We start from the raw sequence: 23,822 nt of genomic DNA on the forward strand, positions 1-23,822 counted from the left end.
CAACGGGGGATAGTGTTCGTTTACAGGGGATCGGGGGCGGTGTTAGTGCTCCACTTCATGTCATCCATTTGGAGTCCGATTTGGTGTCAGGACCGGTCACCGTCGGTTTACAAGCCACGCTTCCTGTAGAGGGTGTATCTGTGGTTATCGGGAATGATTTGGCCGGGGGTCAAGTTTATGGTAACCTGAGGGTTGGTAAAGAGCCCAGCAGGGAAAATAACACCACACCAGCTCGGGATGGCGACAAAAGTACCAAGTTATTTGTAGGGGGACTGAACTTCAAAAGAGAGGAAGAAGTTCTGACCTCTGTCTTCAACAGATATGGGCCGCTGGTGGAAGTGCGGTTGGTAAGAGACAGGGAAACGCAACAGTCAAGAGGGTTCGGCTTTGTCACGCTTGCAAGCACAAAAGACGCCAGAGAGGCAGAGAAGAATTGGAATGGCAAGGATTTGGAGGGTCGGACCATATCAGTAGGGAAGGCATTTCGTAGGCGTCGAGAGGTCTACAGGAGAGGACAACTGGGCGGTAGTTTTGGTGGTGGCCGCAATCAATATTATTATGGAGGCTCCCTGAGTTACGGCAGCTCCCGAAGGAAGGATTGTCAAAGTAGTGGCCGAGAAGGAGACCGCTATTCATGGGACTACAGTGACAAGCGGTCCCACCATAATTATTAGGGAAGTTCTGAAAAGTTGAAGCACTGAATGCGGCGGAGCCGCCGAGCCAAGATTCCTACACGGATTAACCGTGAACGCCACACGTTCCTAAAGGCGTCCATGTAGTGAACTTTCATGCACGGACTAACCGTGAACTCCACGTTCCTCAAGGCGTCCAGGTAGAGAACTTTCCTGCACGGACTAACCGTGAACTCCACGTTCCTAAAGGCATCCATGTAGTGAATACTCGGCTTGGCCTCCCGGAAAAAGTGCTATCGAGTTGCTTAACTTTGGATCTTTGATCAACCCCTTAACCTTCATTCACAAGAAACTGACAGTCAAAGTCAGAGGGTCATGAGATGGAGTTTGGCTTGGCAGGAGTCCAACGGGAAATTGAACATGTAAAGGGCAGGGACCATGTCGTTGCTGGTGCTTTGTCCAGAGTGAATTACCTTTGAAAATCTCTGGGGGTTTTGTGAAATTTGGTTGCTTTATTTTTAAGTGATAACTGTGCCCGGGGGGAACTGATAATGTGGGGGGGGGTTGAGTTATCTGGTTTGTTATCCAAGTTGGCCGGCAAAGAAAGTTTTCGCTGGGTTCAAACTTTCTTTCTTGAAGGGGGGGAGTGTTACATATTTATGGGAATGTATGTGAATTACTATTTAGGTCTTTGCTTATCAATGTGTAGTCGATTAAGGGTTGTTGTGGTTGGAGGGTCAGGAGCCCTTCTGGAAAAGAGACCGGAAACGGAAGGAGAAAGACACGAGGTCGAGAGAAGCGACGAGGATTCTTCTTCCTCGCCCCGCTCCGACGAGAGGTGGGATCGATATTGAGCCGCGTGGAAAAGCGGCGTTCCCAAGCCCGTCTGGCGAGAGGAGTTACCGGGACGTGTACCTACCTGGTGGACACGTCAAGCTGCCGTGGGGCCGTGCACCGACCCAGCATCTGGCACCGTTCGCGGCACCGTCTACAAAGACGCGTACGGGTCGCACGTTGGGGCCTAACACGCGCTGCAAGCGGCGTGTGGCTTTTGCCTGCTTTACAGTACCCGCTTCGCGTGGCCAGGAGGGGGCTGCAGCCGTGGTTCCCGGTACGATACATGCCCGGTGGAAACACGTCCACCCGGGGTTCGTTCAACCGCCCGAGTGCGGCGAAGCCGACCATCATCTTGGTCAGGAGGGGCCCAGAGACATTGTGAGGGACAGAGACCAAAGGGGGTCGTGAGTACAAAAGGGGACACACGTATGTAAGATGGCCATCTTAATCATCTAGGGGATTGATTGTTGAGTGTGAATTGTTGATGGTGGATTGCTCGGGGGATATATCCTTGATTGTATCATTGAAATTGTATGGTATCATTACCATTGAAATATATCATTGAACATCAGTTTTCTCTTGGGTGGAATTCATATGGATTGCGTTGCGAAAGCGCATATATAATATAACTTTCTGGCGAAGTTCCTCTCACGGTCCGGGGGTCACCAAGACCAGGTAGTCACCGAGGGGACCACGTAACACAAGGCTCAGGCAGGATCCTGTCTATACAGTATGTCAAATGTAGAACAAGGACATATGGAGACATCCATATACTTTTACACTAATTACAAGGACATCAAGAGACAATTGGAAAAGTAGTGCAATCATAGGTTTTGAAATTGGGGTCCCAAGCTCATTAGCAATGTGTGGATATGACACAGGCATTATGGATCAGATGACCTCCTTACATATACAAGTTTTCCTGCACATCATTGGAAAATTCTGGATTATTTTTCGAGGATCCAAACTTGAAAAACTTACCGGGACATTTCAGAGCTAGTTCACCATCCATCAACCATGATATATTTGGATGTGGAAAGCCTCCAATGATGAAACATGTACCAATCTGCAAATACAGAGGTTTAAGTCTTTATTGTAACCACAATACACACACAAGTATTTCTTATAGTGTAATTATATACTAGTGGGGTCACCCGTGGGAACCCCACGGGCATGGATGTCTTCATTTAGATGTTGCACATTCAGTTTTACAAAATGGTTACTGGCAATTTATCAGATCCACAAATAATGTAATCTACACAATGTATTTACTTCTGATAACATGTGAATGCATGTACGTGCACATGGGAAATACAGTTTGAAATGTGTGATTACATCTCATGTAAAATGTGATTTCAAGAGCTCAAATCCTCTCCCACATCACGCACACTGCACAGGGGAGTGGATCACCCACAGGGGAGTGGGTCACACACACACATGGGGGAGTGAGTCTCACACACACACACACACACACACACACACACACACACACACACACACACACACACACACACACACACACACACACACACGGGGGAGTGGGTCACACACACACACACACACACACACACGGGAGTAGGTCACACACACATGGGGGGGGGAGTGGGTCACACACACGGGGTGGGGGGGGGGGGGAGTGGGTCACACACACACACCTCGTTTGTCATTTCTGTTCCTCACAATTCTGTCTCTCTCTTATTTATAGAGTTTCCACTGGTTTAATCTCATAATCAAACAAGCATTTTATGAGATGGCACACAGATGCCCAAAAGACATCAAACAGAGGGAATAGTCATAAAATATTAAGTCGCAAAGAATTCATTTGTTGCAAGATACAGGCTTTTATTTCCCTTTGCATGTCCATATGCAATTGATGGATTAAAAAACAGAACGAGGAAAATAAACGTGACAGATCTCTCACCTCGGTTGATTCCCTCTTGGCACTAATTTCTGATGTACCAATTAGTTGTAGCTTTGGTTCAATGGGAACTGAAATAAATAAATATACACATTTTTCAGGATATCATGTGCACTCTGTGACAAAAATCATTAAATAATGACTTTAACAGATCTTGGATCCTCCATATAGCACAAAACTACAAAATAAAAACCAAACTTCTTGGAAACATCAAAGTATATCTTTTAATGGAGATCGGAAATTGAAACCATCACAGTAAAACACATCTATTTACATAAATAAAAAGATGGTGTCTGGTTTCCCTCTCTCCCAAATTTAATTCAGATTTCTCCTTTTATTCCGTTCAGCCCAGTCGAAAGTAGACTTTTCTCAAAGCATTCACCATATTGGATGATGTCATAAATGTAAAATTGTTGTCTCAATTTATTTTGTTCATCATGGGATTGCTCTTGTTGATCTATAGCCTTCAAAGTCCTATGAAATTTCATTCCATCTTTGATGGGTACATCTGCTGAATTAAAATAAATAAATAAATAAAACATAAATTATCATTTAATTTTAAAACATTGTGAGGATCTTGATGAAGACACTCATTTCAGAGTGGTGCTTTTTGACAGGGATATGAAGACCTACTAGGACCTACTAATTGGTGCAATTAACTTTTTTTCTTCGAGGCCAGAAGAAAGAAATTTAATTGCAACAATTCTTCTGTTTTGCCTCATTCTGTCAAAAGACTTATGGTCTCAAGTATTTCGGGGAAATAAGGAAGCTCTTATGTGTGAAAAAAAATGCTTTGAAGCATCGGTTAAGGAAGTTTCATTTTGATGTTGATCAACATTTCCTTGTTCCTCTTAGTTGAAAGCCAATGTGAAAACAAAAACAATATAGCCATGTGACTTTTTGTCCACCACTGCGGTGGGAGACAGGGTTTTGCAATTGCTTTTGTGCGTGCCTGTGTGTCTGTCCATAACTTTTTTTTACCATTTGAGCTTTTGTCATATTTTCAACAAACCTTCATTATGACACTATGAAGAAGACTAATTCATAATCGAGCCATGATGCAAAAGGGCAAAGTCCCAATAAGTACAAATAACCCTTATAAGCCTGCTCGCCGCTGCACAGCATCTGCGGAGGTCGAGTTTTTTTTTTTTAAATCACTTCCATGTTTTTTTATTTTGTCCGCTTGCATAGTGAGATGCTTTCTTGTTAAAAATTTGAGCTTTGCTCATTAAATGGCCGAATGGTTAGGGCGGTGGGCTTGGGATCCGAAGGTCCTAAGTTTGAATCCCATTCAGCTGTTGAATTAAAAACAGTTGGGGTTGACTCAGCCTGTCATCCTTCTGAGGTCGCCAAAATGAGTACCAGGGCACTGGGTCCTCTCTCAAAGAGGTTGGTGGCAGGATTTGCACTCCGGCCGCCGTAAAAACACCTCATTCCGTAGCACACACAGCGGTGTGTGTTGGGATGGTGTTGAGGAGGGACACAGCGACATGCTGATCCAGCGTACGCTTATATATATTATATATATATATATGTCTGTCTGGATGTCTCTTCGTCCGTCCATCCGTTAACGTTTTGCTATTTTTTTCTACAGCTACATTATCACCCAGCTGATTGTTCTGAAACTTGAGACATGAATACAAGATAGTAGCCTGCACAATCACTCAGGCTTCGATTTTTCGATTTCGGATCATTGCGGCTCCCAGGGGGGATTATCCCCAAACTTCAGATCCATACTCATCCCTCATTTACCAACTGATTGCTCTGACACCCGATAAAGCCCTTCTACTTGATGGCTGCACATTCTCTCAGGCTTAGATTTTTCGATTTCGGATCATGGAAGCTCCCAGAAGGGGTTACCCTCTGAAACTTTGGATCCATACTCGTACCTTATTTACCAACCGATTGCTCTGAAACCCGATGTAGCCCTTATACTCGATGGTCCGCAGGATAGATGGGTCTAAAAAATTTTGATTTTGGATCAGGGGCCTTCCAGTTGATTAGGGTCTCCTGGGAGGTTCCCCCAAATCAGCAGAGGTCTTAACGACAACCACAAGAGATGACTGCCAGCCCATTCAAGGTAATTTTTTAAGCTGTTGTTTTCATCAAGTTTTGTTTGAGTACAAAGCTGACATGTCTAGGCTTTTCATTTTGGGATGCTTTCTCATTAATGCTGACAGACAGATGGGGTAAAGTGTGTGGAGGACATTCTGGGATCAAGGGAGATCGAGTCGCACAAGGAATTGTATGAGATACAGGTATAATGATAATGTAAAAAATTTAGTGGAAAAAATTTAAGGTAATTTATGAATACTGGTATAACAATGTGAATAGACTATTGAAGCTGAAGAACACTCACCGACAATATGGACAATGCTGCTGCTGTCGGCTGTGCCCTCCTTCTCAGTGGTCACTTGGCAGGCAAAGACGCCTGCATCAGACCTTCGCACATCTGACACCACGAGTGCACTGCCTCGCAGTTCCAACCTATTTTCAAATGCGGAATTATGATCACGGCTTACGGCTCCGTTCAACCCTCGAAGCAAAAGTCGATGCCGTTGTCCATCCTTGTTCTCCTGCGGATTGTAAGATTGAAAAGGCAAAGTGGCCGGATCATAAAGACTTTGTCTTGGAAGTTAATGAGGTCAAAGTGCATCTTTTCAAGTATCCCAACTTGTTTATAAAATTACCATGTCAATCCACATAGAGTGGAGTAAGTGACCCCTTTGAGTACCTTCAACGTCAGCAAGGTTGAAACATCAATACGTCATCCCATCTAGTTTGAAAAAGTTTTCAGCTACTTTTATCAGTTGATTCAGCTTCAGTCTCAACAGATATGCTTTGGACTTCCAAGTCAGCAGTTAATATGAGGAAGGAAGATTTACGAAATCAACAACATTTGAAACAATTTAACAGTTTTCCAGAAATGCTACTTTAGTTGGCCTAAATCAGCTGACAATCACATTATGTGTACACGACTTCATGAAACAAAGTAGCATGACAGTCCCAGTAATAAATGGTCCGAGGAAGTGATAGTGATCACGTGTGGTAAGAATATTTTAATTAATCATGAAACAGAGAATTATCAATCACAAGAAAAAGTACCCATTCCCAGTGTCAGGAAAGGTTCAAGTTAATCTATCAATTTAAATTATTTCATGGACTTTATAAAGGTTAATTGTGTTGCATTCTTGATTTCACTCAGAGCCAAAGCTTTGAGCCACTTACAGTGCATTCAGAAAGTATTCAGACCGCTTCACTTTTTTCACATTTTGTTATGTTGCAGCCTTATGCTGAAATCGTTTAAATTCATTTTTCCCTCATCAATCTACACTCAATACCTCATAATGACAAAGAGAAAACAGGATTTTAGAAAGTTTTGCAAATTTATTAAAAAGAAAAAACTGAAATATCACATTGACATAAGTATTCATACCCCTTGCTATGACACTTGAAATTTAGCTCAGGTGCCTCCCATTTCTCTTGATCATCTTTGAGATGTTTCTACACCTTGATTGGAGTCCACCTGTGGTAAATTCAATTGATTGGACATATTTTGGAAAGGCGCACACCTGTCTATATAAGGTCTCACAGCTGACAATGCATATCAGAGCAAAAACCAAGCCATGAGGTCGAAGGAACTGGCTGCAGAGCTCAGAGACAGGATTGTGTCGAGGCACAGATCTGGGGAAGCCTACAAAAAAATTTCTGCTGCATTGAAGGTTCCCAAGAGCACAGTGGCCTCCATAATTCTTAAATGGAAGAAGTTTGGAACAACCAGGACTCTTCCTAGAGCTGGCCACCCGGCCAAACTGAGCAATCGGGGTAGAAGGGCATTGGTAAGAGAGGTGACCAAGTAACCGATGGTCACTCTAGCTGAGCTCCAGAGATCCTGTGTGGAGATGGGAGAACCTTCCAGAAGGACAACCATCACTGCAACACTCCACCGATGTGGGCTTTATGGCAGAGTGGCCAGACGGAAGCCTCTCTTCAGTGAAAGACACATGAAAGCCCACAGAATCTTGTTTCTCACAGTCTGAGAGTCCTTTAGGTGCTTTTTTGCCAACTCCAAGCGGGCTTTCATGTGTCTTTCACTGAGGAGAGGCGTCCGTCTGGCCACTCTGCCATAAAGCCCACATCGGTGGAGTCACGATGCAAATGCCAACACGTGAAAGATGTCACGTGTTGGCATTTGCAGTTTTGCCATGCGTGTCCACGTACCCATAAAAATAAAAAAATTCAATTTTGTTTTTTTTTGGATCACCAACACTCCCGGGAGTTACCTGAATCCACCATTGTTGGATTTACTGAAATCCGTTCTCAAGTTATAACACGACAAACAAAGAAACAGAAAAACAAACAGACAGACACAGCTCCTTTTATAATATAGATATGTATTAAAAAAACCACCTTTAGAGGCCATTTTTCCCCGCAAGCGGGGGTTGGCCTTTTTCGGGGACCGTGGTTGTTGTTGTTTTTTGGTCCCCTTTTTGAAGCAAGATAGATATGTATACATATATATATATATATATATATATATATATATATATATATATATACATATATATATATTTGATGTCCCCTGCGGTGCTCATTGTCTCAAACTTGTGGTTTCAGATGCTGTTCAGTGTTCAGTCGTATAAATATCATTTTTCGGCTTCAGGCAACAGCTCTACATGCTTTTTGCGGCTTCAACAAAAAGATAATAATAATAATAATACATTTATTTTGTATAGCGCTTTTCAAGAAACCCAAAGACGCTTTGACATAGTACGTAAAACAAAGACAAAAAAGACAAAAATACATAATTAAATAACCAAACAGAAAGGAAGGAGAAGGAGAAGAGACGGTCAGGGGTTGAATGCGGTGTTGAATAGGTGGGTCTTGAGTGATGATTTGAATGTGGTGAGTGAGGAGGAGTCTCTGATGGTTTGAGGTAGTGAGTTCCAGAGTGTGGGAGCGGCGATGGAGAAGGCCCTGTCCCCCCAGTATCTGAGTTTGGTCCGGATGTGAGGGTCAGGAGGTTGGCAGCAGTAGAGCGGAGGGTGCGGGTGGGAGTGTGTCTGGGGAGGAGGTCAGTCAGGTAAGATGGGGCCAGGTTATGGAGGGCTTTGTAGGTCAGGAGGAGGATTTTGTACTGGATTCTCTGGGAGATGGGGAGCCAGTGGAGCTTGTGAAGGACGGGGGGTGATGTGGTCCCGGGCCCGGGAGTGGGTGAGTAGACGGGCAGCGGAGTTCTGAATGTATTGAAGTTTATTGATGATTTTTGAGGGTGAACCATAGAGGAGGCTGTTGCAGTAGTCCAGACGGGAAGTGATGAAGCCATGGATGAGGGTTTCTGCAGCTGTGGAGGAGAGGGATGGACAGAGACGGGCAATGTTTTTCAGGTGAAAGAAGGCTGTCTTGGTGATCTGTTTAGTGTGTTTGTCGAAGGAGAGGGTTTGGTCAAAGATGATGCCAAGATTCCAGATGTGAGGGGAGGTAGATACTGGGATACCGTCGATGTTGAGGGTGAAGTTGTGGGTGGATTTGGTGAGCGTTTTGGTCCAATAATGATTATTTCGGATTTATCACAGTTTAGTTTGAGGAAGTTGATTTGAAGCCAGGATTTTATTTCAGTGATGCAGTTTGTCAGGATAGAGTGGGTGACGGTGGAAATTGACTTGGCGGAAATGAAAAGCTGGATGTCATCGGCAAAGCAGTGGAATTGGAGACCATGACGACGGATTAAGTGACCAAGGGGGAACAGGTACAGGATGAAGAGGAGGGGACCAATAACTGAACCTTGGGGGACACCTTGGGGGAGGGGAGCGGTGGGGGATTTGCAGTTATTGATGGAGATGAACTGGTGCCTGTCGGAGAGGTATGATTTGATCCAAGAAAGGGCAGTGCCAGTGATGTTAAAGGTGGTTTCAAGTCGGGTAATGAGGATGATGTGATTGATGGTGTCAAAGGCGGCGCTGAGGTCAAGAAGGATGAGAATGTTGAGGTTACCGGCGTCGGAGGAGAGGAGAAGGTCGTTTGTGATTTTGAGGAGTGCAGTTTCCGTACTGTGGTTGAGGCGGAATCCGGATTGGAATGTTTCATACAGGTTATTGGCAGAGAGGTGATGTTTGAGTTGAGTGGCTACAGCGCGTTCCAAAACTTTTGACAGAAAGGGTAGGTTGGAGATGGGTCTGAAGTTATTTGGGGTGTCAGGGTTGAGTCCAAGTTTTTTCAGAATGGGGGTGACAGCAGCGATTTTGAGGGATGGTGGGACGATGCCAGTAGACAGGGAGGAGTTTATCGTTGCAGTGATAAGTGGAGAGAGAGCAGGAAGGCAAGCCTTAACAAAGCTGGAGGGGATGGGGTCCAGAGTGCAGGTGGCAGTTTTCATTTGTGTGAGGAGTTCAGAGAGGTCAGTAGGGGAGACTGGGGAAAACTGAGATAGGGGTTGGCAGGATAAGGGGGGGCAGATGGTTTGAGGGGTAGCAGGTGAGGTGGTGGTTAAGCTGCTGTAGATGTTGTCTATGGGACATTCTAAGGGAACACACCTCCATTTCCATGAAATCCCTTTCTGAAACGCGATGGGAATGTAAAACTGATGCTGTGAAGGTCGTGCGCTATCAGCTGCAGAATGTAAAGGCTGCTCTACTGAGTTTGGCTGACACTGCAAAAGGAAATGATGCTAAATGTTACAGCGAGGCAATGGGCATAGTGAAGGAAGTGGGGACTTTCAGATTCCTCATATGTCTGGAATCATGGCGTGTCATGCTCACTTTTCTTACAAATCCAGGCTTGTCATGCTCACTTTTCTTACGAATTCAGGCATGTCATGCTCACTTTTCTTACGAATCCAGGTGTGTCATGCTCACTTTTCTTACAATCCAGGCTTGTCATGCTCACTTTTCTTACAAATCCAGGCTTGTCATGCTCACTTTTCTTACGAATTCAGGCATGTCATGCTCACTTTTCTTACGAATCCAGGTGTCATGCTCACTTTTCTTACAAATCCAGGCTTTTCATGCTCACTTTTCTTACAAATCCAGGCTTTTCATGCTCACTTTTCTTACAAATCTAGGCGTGTCATGCTCACTTTTCTTACGAATCCAGGCTTGTCATGCTCACTTTTCTTACAAATCCAGGCGTGTCATGTTCACTTTTCTTACAAATCCAGGCGTGTCATGCTCACTTTTCTTACAAATCCAGGCTTGTCATGCTCACTTTTCTTACAAATCCAGGCTTTTCATGCTCACTTTTCTTACAAATCTAGGCGTGTCATGCTCACTTTTCTTACGAATCTAGGCGTGTCTTGCTCACTTTTCTTACGAATCTAGGTGTGTCATTCTCACTTTTCTTACAAATCGAAGCACTTTTCTTACGAATCTGCAGATAAACCAGTTTCAGACCCACAGACAAACGTGTTTCAGACCCACTGGTGTTGGCTTAGTGGTTCGGGTGCCGGCTTGGGATCCTAGGATCCTGAGTTCGAATCCCGGTCGATCACTAAATTAACACCAGGGGGGTTGACTCAGCCTGTCATCCTTCCGAGGTCGGCAAATTGAGTACCAGCTTGCTGGGATGAATGATCCCGGTGTGTACCCCGGTTTAGAATAGGTACACCGTATCCCTGCTCATCGTAAGAGGCGACTAAGGGTTGGCGTCAGGAAGGGCATCCGGCCATAAAAACTGCCTCAAAAAGGGAACCATGATTGTCATGGGGCCCGCAAGGCTAACCCCCGCTTTAGCGGGGGAAAATGGCCTCAAAACGATCATTCATTCATTCATTCAGACAAAGTTCAAAATGGAATTTTTCTGCAGGGTTATTGATATTTGTCTGACTGCACCAGACAGTAGATTTGAGCAGGTGCGCTGCATCCTCCAGCCATTCAACTTTCTATTTCACATCGCAGCCACGAAAGCTTTAAGTGACAATGATCTTCGAAAAATCTGGAACGACCTTCATATCCGGCTAACTGATTGCAATTCAAGCGATTTGGAACCCATCGAGCATTTGGAACAGAAGAACTCAAGCTTCTGCACAACTCAGTTCCGGAAAGATGTTCTCCACTTGAACCACTGAGCGAAATAACTAAAAACTCCCTCATGGACACGTATCCAAATGTACACGTGGATCTGAGGGTTTTACTGACGATGCCGGTAACTGTTGCATCTGCAGAAGTCTCTTTCTCAAAGGTGAAGCGCATAAAGAGCTAGTTGTGCTCTACAATGTCACAGGACAGACTGTCACACCTGGACATCATCTCTATCGAGGACTTAGGACGAAGACTGAGGTATGATGACATTATTGACGACTTTGCTTTTTCGGGTGTCCGCACAATAAGGCACGTTCTGCCCCCCTTGACAAAAGGTAGGGGGGGGGGGTAATTGCCCCCACAAAGCTGCCCCGGCATCCCAGGTATTACTGATGCACACCTTATCTGTTTGTAGGAGGTGTCAATAGAGAAGGCAAATACTCACCACAAACCATTGTAGCACCACTGGAGTATCTTGTGGTTGACCAGAGGGCTCATCAGAGACCAGGGACCAAGAACAAGGGAGAAGCAACTCTGTACCTTCAATGAAAGTCATCGTCGTAGAGGTCTTCACGTCAAGTGCGGAACACGAGGCTGCACAAACAGAGGAACAGGAGCACATGCGAAGGGACTTCAGGTGCGTGTCGTGGGTCAAGGTGAGCAAAGAAAGTCAACGTGCCGAGTCGGACCGATTTGTAAACACACGTCACATCAAGGCAACGTCACGCGACAAAGAGATGTTTTAAATCAAGGTAAGCCGGCACTTTACCTTCACCTGTCCTGTCATACGTGTTTATGTGTTTCCTGTGATGTCGGTCAGTGCACAGCTATGTACCTAATATTACTAATAGGCCTACTATTCACAGTGACGGATTAACCAATTACTAAAGCCTGATAAAGGTCAAGCTCTGTTGTTCGAGGCTGAGACGTACTCGTACCTGTTAACGCGATGAGGTGTACAATGGCGATGAAACTCCCTTCCATGATTGAAGACGTTTTCACGAACAGATTCCTCCTTGTACCCGTGCCGTGATCCTGCGCAGCTCTCATTTCATGAAACGCGATTTACTGGATCATATATTCACCTTTCATGATGTCGCTGATCTCATTTAAAACGTCATTTCTCCGAAGTCTCGCATGCCGATATGTGTTTTGGCCCCTCCCCCTCCCAGATAATCTCCTCCCACTACAATTGTCTCCTCCCACTCCCGAACCAGTCACAGGCCGTCATTGTGTTGTGCCGTGCTTCGACCGGAAGTTGAACAAAGGTATTTACATGCAGACACATCGATCTATTGTATGTAAATATGCAAATGATGTGATAAAAATCCACGAGAACAATCAGTGGATTTTCCCACACGAGACATCTCCAGGGTAATCCCTTGTATTACATATTTATGGGGGGGGGGGGGGGTGGGTAAGGGGTGCTCCAAAAAATTTCACTTCAAATTTCCCTTTAATTTAGGAAATGCGAAATAATTCCCCCATCATCCCCCTATGCCCTCGTTCCTCTTTTCCTCTTCTCTTTTTAATTTGACAGACGTCAGACATTTCACGAATGACTTTGCTTCTTTTTTTTAAATCTTTTCACGTGCGTGTCGTTGGTAAATATATCTTAGAGAATAAAATGTGGAAATTGCACAACAAGGGCAATTTGCAGATTGTAAAAATCGTTTATAAACAAATGTCATAAACTCATATAATGCATGTATATGTGGATTCGTTCAACATAGTGTGACATTCAAAGTGCTCGAATCAATGTACAAGTCATTGGAAGTTTTTTTTTCTTCGCAACCTCCACTGAACGTCTCTTTTCTTTGAAACAATATGCAATTTTTGTAAAATCTCAACTCAATTGGATGAAAATTTACGATTTTATGTGACATTGATCTTTCACCAGATTAGAAATTTTGTTTATTGACGTCATTTTATTTATTTTAATTATCGGCCTTTGACCATATTCTCGGAATAAAGCTTGGTTGGAAAATTTGATGACAAACCTCAAATTTCAAGATTCTTATTCGTTCGTTCGTTCGTTCTTCGACCACGTGTTTCTCCCCCATTTCCCCAGATAGATTGTCAAATTTCAACTCGTTATTTTATCGTCCATGCGTTATTGTTTTGATTATAGTTACTTTTGGTTTGAATTTCCTGTAACTTGTAATTATTTAATCGTGTTCTGCTCCTCGTGTGCGGCCTTGTAGTTGTACCCCCGTCGGTGTTTGTTATCTTAATCGTGTTTTGCTTGGCTCTTAGTTTTTTTCCCTTCTACCCCGAACATAATACTCTGTCTAACGTTCTAAATCCCCACCTCCCCCCCCCCCCCACCCCCAAAAACCAAACAAACAAACAAAAAAAACCAAAAACATTTATTTTCCTTTCTCCACGTGTACTGTTGACTCATCCTGTATTTTCTGTCCAGGTGTGCTGTTCGCCCCGCCCCCATTAACTCCTTGCCATCCACCGTTTGCCCTTCACGTGACTCGTGGTGGTCCCTCTCGGCTCTCCCCCCGTTGGTATTTTTGAGCACATAAGATTGTTCACGGTTCTGTTTAAATATTATTTAAATATGTATAACCTTTCCCCTTCAGTGTTTTACTCAGTGGTATTTTACAACACGCTGTTTTTCTTCCTATTTAAAAGGCTTTTCTCAATTTCCTCTCCAACTCATTCCACCTCAAAAAAAAGAAATTCAATATCTTATACGTCTCCCTCACTACATGGTCTAAATTCACATTCATTCCATCCCTCCTCCATCATTCTGAACCGGATTGCTAACTTGAAAATCACAACAAGCCCAATTTGTTTTCAATGTTCGTCTTTCATTAATCATCCACTCTCTAAACTCCCCTCTTGCCCCTCCCATCCAAATCCCTCCCCTTGCACCTACACTCCTAAACTCCCCCCTTGCCCCGCCACTCTTAAAATCCCCCCCTACCCCTCCACTCCTGAACTCCCCCCTTGCCCTTCCACTCCTGAACTCCCCCCTTGCCCTTCCCCTCCTAAACTCCCCCCTCACTCCTCCCCTTCAAAACTCCCCCCCAACCCCTCCCATTCAAATCTCCCCCCATACCATTCCTCTCCAATTCTCCCTCCTCTCCCCTCCTCCTCAAAGCTGCCTCCTCCCCACTTCGTCTCCCTTCTATCTCATACCTCCACCCCCCCAACCTTCTTCTTTCCTCTGCCCCCCTCAAACAACCCCTCTCTGTGCCTCATCCCTTCACCTTCAAACCTTTCATCCTCCTCATCCTTCCCTTTCTTGGAACTCTTCTGCAATCGCTGACACACTAACAACTGCTCTCCCTACCTCCCCCTCTCATCCTTCATCTTACCCTACTCCTCCCCTCCCCTGTCCTGTACCCGATGCTCCCCCTCTCTCTTCATTAACGGTATGGACCTCAAACATCCGGGGCCTTCGCTCAAACCTGACTGATCTCTCCATACAGGTTGCTTCTGACAATCCAGACTTGATCTGCTTAACAGAGACTTTCCTCCTTCAAGATGTCTCTGATTCCTTAATATCTCTTCCTGGTTACTCCCTCCTCCGGTATGATAGACCTGAGCCTCGGCCTGGTGGTGGGGTGGCTATCTTTATCAAAAACTCTCTTCCTCACTCTCCTTGCACTGCCCTCTCTCCTCCTCACCCCCAGGAGTACCTCTGGCTACGGCTTCCTCTCCGCTCCCACCTTTTGTTCATATGTGTTCTGTACCGTCCCCCAAACAGTGATGACTCCATCTACATTTCACTGTCTGACAACATGGACCAACTTCTATCCACTCATCCCAACTCTCTCTTCCTCATATGTGGTGACTTCAATTGTCATCATGCCACCTGGTTGGGTGTGGGTTCCTCTCTCACCAGTCATGGCACCTCAGCAAAGGACTTCTGTGACTCACTGGGATTGACACAATCTGTCAATTTCCCGACCCGGATCTCAGCCAATGGAGTATCTTCTCTTCTAGACTTGGTTATGACAAACTTCCCTGCTAATGTCTGCTGATCTTCTTCTGCTCCAATCGGTTCTTCTGATCATGTGCTTGTCAAAGTGGACATCTCTCTGGCCATTCTCAGAGAGCCTCCTCAGCGTCGACATGTCTGGCATTTCACTCAGGCCGACTGGGACGGTCTTCAAGCAGCCATCAATCGTCTGGATTGGTCTCCCATCTCCACTGCCTCTGACATCAATTCTTCCTGGGAATTCTTCCAAAGCAAACTGATCTCTCTCATGCACAGATTTATCCCATCTCGCCTTCAGTTGTCTTACCCTTCCTCCCGTCCATGGTACACTGAATCTTGTGGTGAGGCAGTTGCCCTGAAACAACTTGCCTTTGCCTCTTGGAAGGCTAATCCAACTGAAGGAAATCTCAGTTCCTTCCACCAAGCTCGGAACAAGTGTGTGTCTACCCTCAGGAGTGCCAGGAAGCACTATCTCTCCTCACTCAAGAATGAACTCTCAAACCTGTCTCCTTCCTCCAAATCCTGGTGGCGTCTGGTCAAATCCGTTTCTGGTGTTTGTTCCCCCTCCATCCCCTCCCTTACCTCAAATGGCCACACAGTTGACATCGCACGTGACAAAGCCGAATGCCTCAACTCTGTGTTTGCCTCAAAATCCTTAGTCCCAAACCCATCTCTCTCTGTTCCCACCTTTCCCAGTCGAACCAAACTGCTCCTGGACTCTGTGACCTTCTCTCCTGACAAGGTGGAGGAGTTTTTGTCAAACCTCGACTCTGATTCTGCAACTGGACCAGATGGCATCAGCCCACGGGTCCTAAAATCCTGCTCTGCCGCTCTATCTCACCCTCTCTCTGTTCTTTTCACCCTATCCTTTGCTCAAGGTCATCTGCCAGCATCCTGGAAATCAGCAAACATTACCGCTTTACACAAAAAAGGTGCAAAAACAGATCCTTGCAACTACAGACCAATCAGCCTGCTCCCAATTATCAGCAAAGTCATGGAATCCATCATTGCTTCGGATATGAAATCTTTCCTCTTCTCCAATGGCTTGATCTCTGATCATCAATTTGGTTTCAGACCAGGTCACTCTACTCTGGACATGCTGCTTCTGCTGTCTCAACAATGGATGGAGGTCCTCAATGCCAAACAGGAAATCAGAGCTGTCTCCCTTGACATATCACGTGCCTTCGATACGGTCTGGCACCCAGCTCTGCTCACCAAACTCTCCTCCTATGGTATCCATGGAAATCTCCATGCATGGCTTGCGGACTTCCTCTCTGGTCGTAGTCAACGTGTGGCCCTGAATGGATTTCTCTCATCTCCCCTTCCCGTTCAGGCTGGAGTTCCCCAAGGCAGTGTGCTGGGCCCTGTGCTTTTTCTGGTCTTTATCAATGATCTCTCCGACTCTCTGGAAAATCCTCTGTATCTCTTTGCTCATGACTCCACTCTCTGCCGCTCCATTCCTCTTCCCTCAGATCGGCAGTCTGCAGCCTCCTCACTCTCTGAAGACCTGGACAAAATCACAGACTGGTCAAACATGTGGAACATGTCTTTCAATCCTGACAAATCTCACACTCTTACTATGTCTCTCCGAAAAGATCGACTGGACAACCCTCCCATCTACTTTCTCAACAATCCTCTCCAAGAAGTTCTGTCGCTCAAGCTTTTGGGTCTCACCATCTGCCATGATCTTTCTTGGGAAAACCACATTTCCAAGCTGGCCTCCAAAGCCAGTCGCCGACTGGGCATCCTCCGTCGTGCGAAGTCCTTCCTAGGCACACCTGAGCTCCTCACCACATACAAGGCTTTAATCCGCAGCTCAATGGAATACTGTTCTCCCCTATGGGCTGGTGCTCCTGCCTCACACCTGGCTCGGCTTCACGCTGTTGAATCCAAAGCTTTCAGAATCATTGGAATCTTCCGCGATGAAGCTATCTCTGAGGGCCTTTCACTCACTCACCGCAGGCAGGTAGGTGGTCTTTCTGTCTTCTACCGACTCCTCTCCGGCCTTGCTCCCCCAGCTCTCTCTGTGCTCTGTCCCCCAAATATTCCTACAGGTCGCACAAGATCTGCCAGCCACCCTCTGATGGTTAAACTGCCGAAATCTCGGCTCTCTGCTCACCTTCACTCTTTCATTCCTCTTTTCTCCCGCCTCTGGAACAAACTCCCACACTCACTTCAATCACACTCCTCCCTCCAGGTCTTCAAAACAGCTGTTCACCACCATCTCTTATCTTCCCCCATCCAAAACCTTGATCTTTTCTACCCCCACTAATTCATCCCAGATCCACCTTGTTTGAAATTCCAACTTCTTTCCTAGAAGTCTTGGCAGTGTCCATATGTTTTATACCTCTCCCACCCCCCCCCCCCCTTCCCATGCCTCCCCCCCAAAGCCCTCTCCCTCCCACAGTTCTCTCGATGTCTCCATGTCTCTCGGTCCCTGCTCTCAAATGTTGTGTTTGTGTCCTTCCCCCTCTCTCCCCATCTTGTCTACCGCTCCCGATGTTATTTGTTTTGTGTGTCTGTTTGTCTTTCTGTGTGATTAATGTTCGCTCTTTCACGAGCCTCGATCTTGTATACAAAAAAAATAAAAAATAAAAAATAAAAATTAAATTACGGTCTTGAAACGCACGCACGCACGCACGCACGCACGCACACACACACACACACACACACACACACACACACACACACACACACACACACACACACACACACACACACACACACACACACACACACACACACACACACACACACACACACACACACACACACACACACACACGATTGCAAAACCATCTCTCTCGCGTGTAGACTAATAATTATGGATTTACTCCGAGTCAGGTTCACTTTGTTTTTTCGTTCAAAATTTTTGGAGATTAGCAAAACTATACATTTTTGGAATATTCAGAGCATGAGGAATCCAAAAATTAATGTTGGCAAAAATTAAAAACTCTGTTGGAAAGCTAATAATGGATTTACTCTATTGGAAAGCGAATAATCGATTTTCGCTGTATATATATATCTATATATATATATATATATATAAATAAAGACTAGATACATATATATATACAGACTTGGCATTTAATATGGCATATTTTTTTTTTCTTGACTTGGGTTTACTTTCTTAACTCAGAATATCAATCTGGTGAGTTTCTTTTACACTTTGGTGATTTATTTGTTAAAAGAACCATGTCACTGATTGTCTGTCGCAGCAAGAAGTCAACAACAGGATTATATCACAGGTGGCGTGGCAAAATGTACGGACAGGTGCATTTGATGATTGGCTTCACAGTCGGGTATACAAGGGTTGTTACGTTCTGTATTAGTGGAAAACAACTGCTGCACGTCTCCAAAAGTTATTGCCGCTTCCTGTGGAGATGGTCCGTCAACTCGACAATGCTGTTTGTCATGGAGTGGTGGCTTTACGAAATTACGGCATGAAACAGCATGCTATTGCTCGGCAGTATGGCATCACTCAAGGTCAGGTGTCACAGATCCTGAAACGAAATGCTCAGAGGGGTGTCCCTACTCCAATACCGAGGCCAGGACGTCCCCGCAGAACCACAAGGAGGGATGATCGCCACCTGCACTGGTTAGTCCGCAATGGCCGTACCAAGTCAGCTAAGGGCTGAGTGGCAGCAACTGACAAATGTGCCTGTATCCAGAATGCTAGTCAACCAACGACTGGTTCAAGCAAGCTATTGTGCCAGGCGTCCCCTGAGAAAGCCACGCCTGACCAGACAACACCACCAGCGCCGATTGCAGTGGGCCAGAGAGCACCGTCAATGGCAGCCAGGACACTGGAATCACGTGATCTTCAGTGACGAGTCTAGATTTCTGGTCTATCGTCAAGATGGCCGCGTCCGAGTGCGCAGACAAATGCATGAAGCCTACAACAAAGATTGTATAGTGCCAAGAGTCCAAGCTGGAGGTGGTGGGGTGACCGTTTGGGCTGCTTTTCATGCAGGGGGCAAAACTGACCTGGTTGTTCTGAATGGAAACCTGAACCAATTCAAGTACAGGGCCATTCTGGAAGAAACATTGCTTCCATTTGCTCGTGCAGCCTTTCGAGGAAACTTTGTCTTCCAAGATGACAATGCACGGCCTCATCGTGCTCGCATGATCCAACACTTTCTTGCTAACCGTGGTGTAGAGCATATGGAGTGGCCTGCCATGTCCCTGGATATGAATCCGATAGAGAACTTGTGGGCAGAATTAACGCGTCAAATCGACCACTTGGACCAGCAGCCGACCTCTGTGCGTGAATTGCAGCAGGCTATTGTCACTGCATGGCAAGCGATTTTTGTCCAAACCTTGGCAAATCTCGTGAACAGCATGCCTCAACGTGTACGTGCTCTCCTGAATGCTCGTGGGGGTTACACGAAGTACTGAACTGTAATTTTACTGTCCGTAATCCCAGTCGTAATTGAACTTTTGTTTTTGTTAAAAAATTTTTTTGCTAATGTGCAAAATAAAGATACTTCTGGAATGCGTACAGAAGTTTCACAGTACTGTCCATGAATTGAGTTCGATATCAGTTTACATCACTTTCAAGGATCAATTTATTTGTTTCGATATGTCAAATGTGGTTTTTGTTTCTTTTAAAGGTCACATTAACAAAATCTAGAATAATTTCAACATAATTCCAATGAACTTTTGGTATTAAGACATCTTGAAAAGTAAGTTCACCCCCACAAAAAAAAAATTCCATATTAAATGCCAAGTCTGTAGTATATATACACAAAGAATTAAGTTAAGCACCCCCCCCGTTTTTTTACAACCTCGCACATTACAAGTTTGTTGTCGTCAAAACAGTGTAATATACCCATGATATTGCTATATTTTCTGGAGAAGTGATATTATGGTCACATAAAAACATAACAATCATGCCGTTTTCAATATTTTATTCTGAATAATTTAAGGTGAAATTTTTTGGGAATTTTAGGCATATTTTCACCTCAATTTAAGTATGGAGCTATAGGTCCATCACGGACAGTGTGGATGACGTTTATGTTTTCTAACGTACAGTCATTGTTCTGAGAAGACCTCTAGCGATCTTTGCGTCAATAACGTGTGTAGGACCCACGTGATCGGATCACTGACTCAACCCTACGTCTCATAGACCCTGTAAGCCGTCGTATGCGTTGCTGTGGCAGGTTGTTCCATTCCCGATGTAATGCACGTTCCAATTCATCCAGATTGGCTATTGGAGGGACCATCTTCGCAATTTGTCGTCCCAACATGTCCCAAACGTGCTCGAGGGGGTTCAGGTCAGGACTGTACGCAGGCCAGGGGATGGTTGTCACAGCACCTTGCTCCAGCAAGGCTCGGACGCGTCTCGCACGGTGAGGCCTGGCGTTGTCATCCATGAAGATGGGTCTGCTGGCGAGGGTGTGGTCATCGAAGTGCGGGATTACGGTGGTATTCAGGATTTCCTCGGCATATCGCTCTCCGTTGAGGTTACCTCGCACAGTTATCAGGTCCAACTTACAGTCATGGGAGAAGCATCCCCAGACCATAATCGAGCCACCACCAAAGGGTACCGTTGGTTGAATGTTTTTAGGTGCATACGCGGTGTTTTTGTGGCGCCACACCCGAACACGCCCATCTGTCACGTACAGCAAGAACCGGCTTTCATCCGACCAATGAACTCGCCTCCAAGACCGGATGTTCCATCCACGTCGCGCTAGGCACCATGCCAAACGCTCCCTCTGATGTCGTTCGAGTAGCCTTGGACGCTTGATCACTCGTCTTGACCTTAAACCGGCCGATTTCAGGCGGTTCCTCACGGTACGGTGACATAGCCTTCTGTTGGGCAGCCAGTTGTCCTTCAGGAAATGGCTCGAGGCGAAGGGATATCATCGCACCAGTCTCAAAAGCGCTCTATCTTGGCGGACTGTTGTCACGCGAGGTCTTCCAGACCTTGGGCGGTCCTTCACCGCATCCGTTTCCTGGTGTTTCTGCACCAACCGACTGATCACCGAATGGTGGTAACCAAACGTTCGAGCTACAGCTTTTCTGGACATTCCGGACTCGATCATGCCTATTATCCACCATCGTTCTCCGTCCGACAACCGTCTACGAGCCACCATTACGAGAAAATGACCATGTAACCCCCACACGAGCTCAGGCGTGACTTGCAATAACCCGTGATGATAGTGCATTTACAGAAAATCACGACCACGTGGATGATAACACGTGCTGCACGAGCGATGGGCGTCACAGATGAGTGCACTCATCTGCATTTCATCAATGGATAATTGCTAATGTCATACCAATCATTATTTGATCTCACATACCTTAGAATATATGCCAATGTATACATATACACAAAGAATATATATTAGGGGGTGCTTACCTTAATTCGTTGTGTAGGGGTGCTTAACTTAATTCTTTGTGTATATATATCTGTATATATATATATATATATATATATATATATTGTAACGAATGTGGAAACGTTACAATGTGAACGTTACAAAAGTATGGTAACACCCTGTTAATGTAAATAATGGTCGCAGCCGTCCTCCTAGTTAATTCCATGAAACTTACACGCAGGTCACGATATATCTTTTAAATAGTGTATTTCCTTATTCCATGTAGGCTAAATATGTGTTTCCCACTAGATTGACTTTGCATTGTATCAAACAAAATAAGCGTAGGCCCTTCCAATTTCCCCAAACATCTCCGCTCTCCAAAGTTCCTTTCAAAAGGGTGGGAGTTGTTTTCAATCCCGCAGGCCGCCATTGCCCATGTGCTAATCTCGGAGAAGAAAGGCGTGTCTCCACCTCGTCATAAGAGGGGAGGAGTGAGCCAGCCCTAACAGCCAATCAGCACCGCGGTGAGCGGCCCGGTAGGCGTGCCCTCGGAGCCGGCGGCTTAATTCCGCCCGAGGTGATAAAAGCGACTGTAAGGGACTGCTTTACCAGATGACTTGGGAGATGACCTGGGAGAGGAGCGAAGAGGCGGCACCAAGGGGAGCGGTGAGATGCGAAACGCTCCAAGCCAAAGAGGAGAGGTACTCGCAAAGGAAACCAGCTTTGGAGAGACGCGCTGAAAAGAGGGAGACGGCTCCACCAGGAGAGGAGCAGGTGTGCCGAACCAGCGCGTGACGTCTACACCAGCGGATACGCGACGGAGGGTTTTCCCGCCAAAACCGCGAGGAATTGAGAGCTGCTGCCCCCGACCTTGCCTCCCTCTCAAGCAATCCACCTCAAGCCCTACCTGCCTGCAATATCCCCTGTGTAAGTGTGAACGTCCTGTCCTGCTCGTTGTCTTGGGATTAAGTAAAATGAATAGTTTAAGCTAACAATGCACTGTGTGACTGCTTCTTCCATCCATTGCTGTAAATAATTTTGGTCGCTCTTTCTTTTTGCTTGTGTGTGTATAATAAATCTGTTCTTCCTCCGTACTCTTCTTCTTCTTCTTTTTCATTCTCTTTCGGTCGCTTTAGAGGTTTCCCGATTGAATATCTGTGGGGCGATCTGGTCAACGTCGGGTGGAATCGGGTTCTAATCGGGGAGTAACTGTTCGGACGCGGTTAAATACACCACCGCTCGGTCAATATAACATCTAAAACCGCGTCTGTAACAATATCTTATATCTAGTCTCTTATCTAGTCTTCGCTAAATATATATTATCTTGTCTATATATATCTAGTATATATAAGTCTTTCAAAGTCTAAGTCCTGTTTTCCCTTTGGTTTGAGGTGGGACAGAGATCGAGAGTATGTCTGTGTACATGTGCGTGGGAGGGAGGGGAGGAGGAGGGGGATTACACATCTGTGGGTTTTGAATGGGGAGGGAGAGGAATAGGGCAAGAGTGAAGGTGTGTCTGTGTATGTGTATGTTTGTGTGTGTGTGTGCGGTGTGTGTGCGTTCGCATGATAATGTAAAGCGCCATGAGGGTAGTTTACTCTGCTTGATGGGGCGAAATAAGACTCCTTTATTATTATTATTATAATATATATATATATATATGTGTATATATATATATATATATATACATATATATATATATATATATATATATATATATATATATATATATATATATATATATATATATATATATATATATATATATATATATATATTGTTACTGATCGCGGTTTAGATGGTATGATGGGCCGAGCGGATGGTCCAACCGCGACCGAACAGTTACTCCCCGATTAGAACCCGATTCCACCCGACGTTGACCAGATCGCACCGCGGCTGCTCAATGAGGGAAAAGACTAAAACGACGAATGCAAAGAGGAAAACGAAGGCAAAGAAAGGTTTGGAAATACTACTGAATTTATTGACTATTTACACACATAAGCAAAAAGAAAGCAGTCATGTTTATTTACAAGCACATAAGACGCAGGTGACACAGTGAAATCTTTATATATATTATCTTGTACTTCAATTACCTACACAAGCTTAATTAACCCAGGACAGAACAAACAGAACAAACTC

The 23,822-nt window shown here is 45.2% G+C and overlaps 1 protein-coding gene across 1 annotated transcript in view; it reads right to left on the reverse strand.

Moving 5' to 3' along the window:
* The window catches only part of LOC137412111 (advanced glycosylation end product-specific receptor), a 36,655-nt gene extending 24,114 nt beyond the window's left edge, over nucleotides 1–12,541 (reverse strand). Inside the window, exons 1-5 of the mRNA XM_068097360.2 lie at nucleotides 12,341–12,541; nucleotides 11,848–11,996; nucleotides 5,747–5,963; nucleotides 3,391–3,458; nucleotides 2,451–2,535 (exon numbers count right to left, since the gene is read on the reverse strand). Coding sequence (XP_067953461.2) covers nucleotides 2,451–2,535; nucleotides 3,391–3,458; nucleotides 5,747–5,963; nucleotides 11,848–11,996; nucleotides 12,341–12,452 — 631 coding nt within the window. The 5' untranslated portion in view covers nucleotides 12,453–12,541. The remainder of the gene's footprint in view (nucleotides 1–2,450; nucleotides 2,536–3,390; nucleotides 3,459–5,746; nucleotides 5,964–11,847; nucleotides 11,997–12,340) is intronic.
* Nucleotides 12,542–23,822: the final 11,281 nt, after the last annotated feature.

The sequence above is a fragment of the Myxine glutinosa genome, chromosome 7, assembly GCF_964187855.1.
Source record: "Myxine glutinosa chromosome 7, kmMyxGlut1.1, whole genome shotgun sequence".
In the NCBI taxonomy this organism is placed as follows: domain Eukaryota; kingdom Metazoa; phylum Chordata; class Myxini; order Myxiniformes; family Myxinidae; genus Myxine; species Myxine glutinosa.